The sequence below is a fragment of the Sinocyclocheilus grahami genome, unplaced genomic scaffold (genome assembly GCF_001515645.1).
Source record: "Sinocyclocheilus grahami isolate Dianchi unplaced genomic scaffold, SAMN03320097.WGS_v1.1 scaffold221.1, whole genome shotgun sequence".
Taxonomy (NCBI): Eukaryota; Metazoa; Chordata; class Actinopteri; order Cypriniformes; family Cyprinidae; genus Sinocyclocheilus; species Sinocyclocheilus grahami.
In genome coordinates, this window is record NW_015505400.1 from 410,281 (window position 1) to 418,235 (window position 7,955).

The following is a 7,955-nucleotide window of genomic DNA, read 5'->3' on the forward strand; positions in this document are numbered from 1 at the left end:
ATATATATATATATATATATATATATATATATATATATATATATAAAACTACTGAAGTGATTAAACAGTTAAAAATGTATTAATCTTGTATATGAAAATATTATGCAAATTACAGACAGTATATATACATTTTAACTTTTAGTTTAAAATAAAATTCATATGACTTTAATCTACAAACTGTAATATCTATTTGACAGTTTGTAGTTAGCAAGATTATTATTATTTTTTTTTTTGTAAGAAATCGTGTGTGCTTACCATGGCTGCATTTATTTGATCCAAAATATAGTAAAAACAGTAATATTGTGAAATATTATTAACATTTAAAATAAGTGTTTTCTCTTGGATTTTATTTTTTTTATTTTTTCCTAGTGATGTTAAAGCTGAATTTTCAGGATTTGTTTTTTTTCCCCCCAGGATTCTTTGATGAAAAGAAAGTTAAAATATAATAAAATATAATTTTTTTTACTGTAGTTTACTGTCACTTTTGATCAATTTAATTCACCCTTGCTGAACAAAGGTATTATTTTCTATTAAAAAAAATTAATACATTCATACTGACCCCTATTACCTAATGGTAATATTTATTATAATTTGTATGTAAAATTCACATACATTTTAACCTAAATTCTTGATGTTGATTACAAAAGCCCATTGAGTCCATGAAGACATTAGAATTGACACAGAATTGCAACATTCAGTAACCATCCAAACACAGTGCCAAGTCAACATTAAACAAGTGAAAGGTGAGGACAGGCGTTACGACTGTAAAAACAATCCCTCGGTCCGTCAGTGTCTTTGCAGTGGCTCTGACTCTTGAGGTTCAGCTTGAAAGACTGGAGGGGAGTCAGGAGACAGAGCTGAGGCCTTGTTTACATGGCCTCCCCATATTAGCCCGGGGTTAGCCCTGCCCACAGCATTTTTGGGATGGTTGGGTAAGAAAAGTGTGGTGGCGGGGAGATGGGATTGGAGAGGCGCTGACAGAGATGGTGTGTGAAAAAGAGCCAACTCCTCCAGCCTGGATACCAAAAGGCCTTTTTGTTATCAGTCACTAGAGGGAGAGTGACAGAGCGAAGAGTCTCTGTTCACTGCACACACACACAGATGAGACTGGATCGTAATGGTCACGGTCTTATTTGGACCGTAAAAGCCCAGAAGAGGTAGAAGAAGTGTTTGGGGAGGACTGTTGAAGCTGATCTGCTCTGAGGTAAAGTTGTGTGAATGATTTGTCCTTCACTTGACTTTTTGTGTCAACCACAAATGGATAGAGAAAAAATAAAGACAAAATTCAAGTTTAAAACTTCAATTTTTGTTGCTGTGTTTAAATGCTAGATTGTAATAGCTTGAAACTTTTATTGTAATGAATTAATGTATTTGTTCCTCCCTTTTGCTATAATGTTAAAGGTGACATTTGTCAGACATTCTATTCTCTGTTGATTTATTTCCCAACCAGAATGTTTGAAAATCAGAAATATCACTTTTGACATAGTTGCAAATTATTTGGTGTCGTTATCATTTTGCTTTATTTGAGAATATTTGGCACATTTCTTTGATTTTATTTTTTATTTCATTTTTATATTATTTTGTTTATTTAGTTAGTTGTGTTTAGTTTATTTTATTTGAATTATATTTAAAATATTTATATATTGTTTTTATTTTTATTGTTTTCTTCAAATAATGGAAATAAAACAAATCATTTTATACATTTAAAAATAAATACAAATAAATAGATCATCACAAGTAAATATATTTGTATTATTACTTTTTAATTTATTTAAAATTTTTATAAAATCTGTTAATTGGCTGCTAGCTAACAATATATTCAGGCAATATATTTCAGTCAAAAGTGCAGATAATTGACAAATCATGTGCCAAAAGTATGATTATACCCTCATTATTTTTGTTGAAGCATAATATGAAGTTTTCCAAGGCTTCTTGAATTCCAACATGCGTTAAATGCGTTTTCAAGACTCGGAGTGCTAATATACTTAGTTTGAATTAATGAGAACTCAACAGATTTTGATTGTGCCTTTAGAAAAATTGCAGCGTTTCGAATAAATCTTACTGGCTGCATTTTAAGTTCACCAACTCAGACTCATACTAAGTTTTTTTTTTCTCAAGGTTTTGCAGGCACAGCTGATTTCCTTATTATGAGTCTAAGTGTGGTTAGCACATATTTAAGCTAAGCTCTTAAACAGCGTCGACTACGGTTTCATCACAGTTGTTGCAGGATTGGTGTTTGAATTGCGTTTTGGAGTTCAGCTGTGCAAAGCTGAGCTTTATTATGGTCTATTTGTGTGGCTGGCAGTCTAACTGTTACGTAATGAATGTGTCTACACATCAAGCTGGCTTCAATTAAACCTGCTTGCGATGGGCGGCTGGGCGGCTCCATCTTGAACATTTTGTTAATTTTGTGGCTAGAAACCAGTAGCTTTGCCAACAAAATTAGAGAGTTAACCCTTTCAGCAGGCTGTAGATTAGTTCTCAGCACTGTCGTCAACAATTCTAGGCTTTTACTGTCACCATCTGTTAACACATGACACCAGAGGTGCACTTTTCGTGTTTCCCCTCTGACGGATTTAACTACCTGAGGCTGTTTGTTCACGTGTGTGGTCTTCCGGATGTTTTTGTCGCGTGGTTTTGACACAGTGGCAAAAGCTAAGGTTCGTGCACAGATGAGTTGGAATTGGAAATGATATTGAAATGTCCACTGCAGATGATTCCTGATCACATTCTGAGGATTCTGCAATGGAGTAATTTTTATTTTTTTTTGGCCTTTTATACTCTTAATGATGGGGTTAGTAGAATGAGGACAGGAAATGATGATGATGATGGGAAGAGGCTGAATGGGATTGGGAAATGCTGAACTTGAACACCTGTCACCTGTAGGAATGTACTAACCACTTACTTCTGGTGAGTAATGCCTTAAAACACTGAATGGGTCTCATAAAAACTTGTTCAGGTCACATTTTACCACATTTTTAGATAAACAGGCAAAAATAACAATAAATGACATTTTACTAGAAAAAAGGAGGCATATTTGTAGGGCCATTAAGATTTGTTTGTATAACAACAAATTATTATTATTGCAGTACTGTAATGTTTTACTTTTGGGATTTTTTATTTTTATTTTTTTTTTTGTACTTCGTAAAATTTCTCAGTAGTGATTTACATTATATTTCATGCTGTAATATAATTATTATTTAAAAAAAGAAAAAAAAGAATCTACTATAGAAACGCATATTTTTCAAAATTCTTATTACTGGAAAATTGGTATATATACTTCCCAAAATGTTCAGGAGTGATTTACATTGTATTGTATTACTGTAATATTATGTTTTTGAATCAGAATAAATTATAGACATGATGTGCAAACACTATATGATTTATTAATATTATTAATTCAAATCTATTATATATTATTTAAAATATTATTAAAATATATTTATTATTTTTAATTACGGGAAAAAAAGGTGTGATATTAAGATTTTTTTTTAACCAGTATTTCATATTTATAACCAGGTTTCATAATTGTTAAGCTTTCCTCCTAATTACTTTAATGCAATCGGACATTTTGTGTTTGTTTATATATATATATATCCATTGCAGATGATTCTGTATATGTATACAGTGTTGGGGAAAGTTACTTTTAAAAGTAATGCATTACAATATCGCGTTACTCCATAAAAAAGTAACTAATTACGTTACTTTTTATGGAAAGTAATGCGTTACGTTACTTTTGCGTTACTTTTTAAATCTGGACAGGGCTTGCTCTTTTGTTTTTAAAATAAAAAAGTTCTATTTTTGGCAAATATAAAAGCCTTTTCACACCAAAAGTTAAATGAATAAGCCTCAGGCTGAAGGAAAAGTAAACTTACATCCGTGCAGTAGAATACAGAAGAAGTCATTTCAACACACTTCAGCAATAAACAAAGACACATAAATGTTTGTCTAGAGTAATTTTTGCTTATTAGTACGGTTGAACTGGATCATCGAAGGTCAGAAGCAAAGACATTGGTTAATAGAATGGTCTAGTTGTTTGCATTGTGAGTGTTTGTTGCTTAAAAAGGTGCTTAATGAGGAAATGATCCTTGGTTCTGTACCAGAATCTTTAGATTCTGAGATTAAATATGACCCAGGCATGTTCTTGGCAGGTTTTTTGTGAGATTTACCCTAATACTTTGGATAACTAGCAACTAGCCTGGGCATAAATATTTTGTCTGGAGACGCCTTGTGTTTTTAAATGCAGTTGTAGTTTTCTGTAGCAGCTTTACTAATTATCCTTAATGAATTGTGTCATCAGTTGTTTTAGGGATGGATCTTTTCTCTAGCCACAGGTTTTATAAGTTAACTACAGATATAATGAAAAGCCAATTCTACATGCGATACGCTCATAGAAGCAGGGCTACATGTGAGCGGAACCGCAACATGCAGTGTCCATCTGATTTTCAAAGTGCCTCATTTAAATTTTGATTCAGTAATTCATTGTTTTGGTTCTCCAGAGCTCTCTGAGGTCTAATGATGAAGTGTGGGATGAGGAGCTGGTGTGTGCGGTCTGTGTGCGTAAGTGTGTGGAGCGAACGGCCCGGGCCAGTTCCCAACCGCAGTCAGCCACTGCATGCCTATCAAAGAGCCGCCCTCGTTTCACCCGCTCTGTTCCCAGCGCTTTGAGAGGGGTGTGATTGCTTTTCCTTAAAGTCAACGTTAGCGCCAATGAAACGTTACCCGCGAATGGCCTCTCGCTGAAGTCACGAGGAAAGCTGCGTGCATGAAGCTCGATGTCCGGCTTTAGCACTGAAAAATATAAGCAGTGTCTTTCTCCGATTGGGATCCATCAAGTGTACACATCCAAAACAGGAAAAATATGCCCAAAATATCATCTTGGTTCGTATTCGTTTAGACTGCATCCAATTCTGATTTGGTTTTGAGATTCAGTTTTAGGACTGACTCTCAAGTAATGAAAATTGTTTTAGTTTGTCGAGACCATTTAGTCAATATCAGTACATCCAAAGTGTTTTCGTAGTGATGCCTAGTTCTTTCATGAAACTCTAGATGGCGCAGGCTGATGGGTCTTAATGTAACTGATGATGATTGGTTCATGTTGCATCTGCTGCAGGTTATTTTATATGCCATTTGTGCAGCAGTATGCTTAAATACTCACAGCACCGTATCGCCGTATGCAATCTCTAAAATCTGATTTCACAGATGGATATGGTTTACAAAAGGATTGTAAAAATGTCAGATTTTATGTGGCTTTTTGGTGTTTAGATTGTAAACAGCAAAAATTATTTGAATTAGATATGCCAAAAATCATTGTTTTTTTACTGCCTGTCTGAACAAAGATATGATCTTATATTGTTTTAAGGTGCTAACTGCTTGTGGGGATTTAGTTGGAGTAGATGTGGTGAGGTTCTGTTCATTTTTACTGTGCTTTAATCACACAAAGCTTTCCCAACTCTTTCATCTCTGCTTTTATATAAGAGGCCCATCAAAAGCATCTTTAATGCATATTTAATGTCCTGTACTTACCTTATACAGGCTCCATTACCAGAGAGCTCTTGTGATGAGCGTCTGTGAAGTCAAACACAGCACTTTGTCTTCTTCTCAAGTGCTTACACAGTGTTTTCTCAGCAGGTCTTGACCAGAGTTACAGTGACCGCACATTTCATTAAAACTTAAATCACATTCATATTGCTTTAATGGCATAGTACAAAATGCTTTTGTAGCATTTTATATACATTTTATTTAAAAAAGCAGCTATTACTCCAGTCTTCAGAGTCACATGATCCTTCAGAAATTGTTCTACTATGCTGATTTGCTGCTGAAGAAACATTTCTTATTATTGAAAACGGGTGAAAACTATTTATTTATTTATTTCAGGATGAATAGAACATTTTTACATTGCCATTCAAAAGTTTGGGATCAGTAAGATCCATCCAATAGAAACCTTCAAATACGCAAGCAGAACTTGTTTCAATGCTATGAATTTTAATTTATCCTTCATTCTAACTTATTTTGCTTTGCGTATACTAACGGTAAAACTATAAATGAGTTTCCATGTAAGCTATTTTTACATTTAAATAACATTCAGAAACTGTAATTGAACTAAATAAGCATCAATAAATACTGAAAGAAAAAAAAACACAAGAAATGCCATTTATTTATTATTTCATCTGACATGCATAACACGGACCAAAGCGCACAGAGGCGCACTGTAGATGGAGTGTTGAAGACGCGCTAAAAAAGAAACAAAGTATGTTTATTCACACATTGTTCTATCGCTTAATATGTACGTGAGTGTAAATGTCAGCAGCATCATATATGCCAAAAGGATTGAAGGTTGTCGGGTAAAAGAAGAGCATAGCACATCTGCTATTTTATTCCAACTGTTACACCTGACCAGACGCTTCTATAAATATTTAGTTTATACGTAGAGTTACACTTCAACTACGTGTAATGGTGCAACGAAAAAATATTTAGTATCCGACCACGGAGCAGAAGTACATGCCCAAAGCTCCCACACGCACGACCAGCAGTAGGGATGCAGTGCAGAGGGGACTGAATGTGTGGCAACAGTATGGTGTTCCTGAGGTCCCAGTCACAGATGGGGTCACCTTCAACCCTGTGCTACAATCCCACAGCCTTCCGGAGTTTCCTCGCATGACATCTCAGAAAGAAATTGAGCAGTCCATCGAAGCCCTCAACATGCTGATGTTGGACCTTGACCCAGGACTTTCTCAAGTCCCCAAGTCCCATAGTGCCCCATCTGGAGAAGGTGGAGTGGTCACCACCCAACCATCTTTCTCTCAAGCCCAAGCACGGCCATCCTACCAAGCAGATGCAGCCGTTCATGACCGAGGTGGGGTCTCTTCAGGGGGATACCTTTTGACCTTTCAACAGGTAGCTGCAGAGCCTCCACAACCCTCCATGAACCAACAGAGACCAGCCATATCCCAACATGCTGCATTCCCTTCTGAGACAGAAGGTCAGGCTCCTATGTACCAGTCCACAGTGCCTTCCTCCACCTTTGGAGTTCTCCAGTTGAAACCCCTCAACATTTACCCTTCAAGCACCACGTCTCAATCCCCTGAGCCCCAGGAGAGCCAGCATAGCTATTCTGCCTCCTCATCCCCTTTGCCTAAAGAGTCTGAACCGCAAGATGCCAACTACAAATTGGATGGTCTTGTAGCTCACCGTGTAGCTGGTAAGATCACCTCTTTCATAATTCTCAGTTTACTTGCTCAAAGGCACAATAGTAATGGTACATTAGTCAGTCCTTGGGTGACAACCAGCCAAGACATTTAACCTTTAGGCTACATTACTTCTGCATATTTTTATGTATACAGAATGCAAATTGAAACAAGCTATCAAGGGAAATGTAGTAAAGGAAAACATATCCATGCTTGTCTTGAGTGCTTGAGTTAAGCTTGTCTTGAGAGCTTGCCTTTTACACTCAAGGCGGTGCCTTTTTTGGTGGAGTTTCTTTGTTGGCGTTGACATGAGCACTGTGAGATCACAAAGAAAGCTTTGTCCAAAGTGCTTCTGGCTTAAGCCTCAATATCAGACCACATTTCTTTTTTGTGCCAAGCCAAAACCGAACATTTGTACATTACATCTGGAGAAGTGCCCAAACAACTGAGGGCTGTTTTACGGCAGTGAACTTTTTTCTGTGAACATTATCCGTTCAGTTTGAAAGTTTAGAAAGATTTTCCTGGAAGCCTAGGTCTTCTTCTTGTCAATGTTTTTAGAATAATGGCAGCACGTAAGAGTTGTTTGTTGACCCAGTCTTGTTTTGTTGCAGGCTAAATTCACCATGACTTGATTAGTTTTTTCCAATGTTGAGTTTCAATTACAGATGTTATTACAAAGTCTATTACATACTGCTGATGGATCTTACAACCCAAAATGTCATAAACACTATATATATGTATGTGTATATATATATATATATACATATA

At 35.9% G+C, this 7,955-nt stretch overlaps 1 protein-coding gene across 1 annotated transcript in view; it reads left to right on the top strand.

Moving 5' to 3' along the window:
* LOC107596588 (tensin-1-like) overlaps positions 1 to 7,955 on the top strand; it is a 188,870-nt gene that overhangs the window by 152,312 nt on the left and 28,603 nt on the right. Inside the window, exons 19-20 of the mRNA XM_016287344.1 lie at positions 4,502 to 4,673; positions 6,478 to 7,201. Coding sequence (XP_016142830.1) covers positions 4,502 to 4,673; positions 6,478 to 7,201 — 896 coding nt within the window. The remainder of the gene's footprint in view (positions 1 to 4,501; positions 4,674 to 6,477; positions 7,202 to 7,955) is intronic.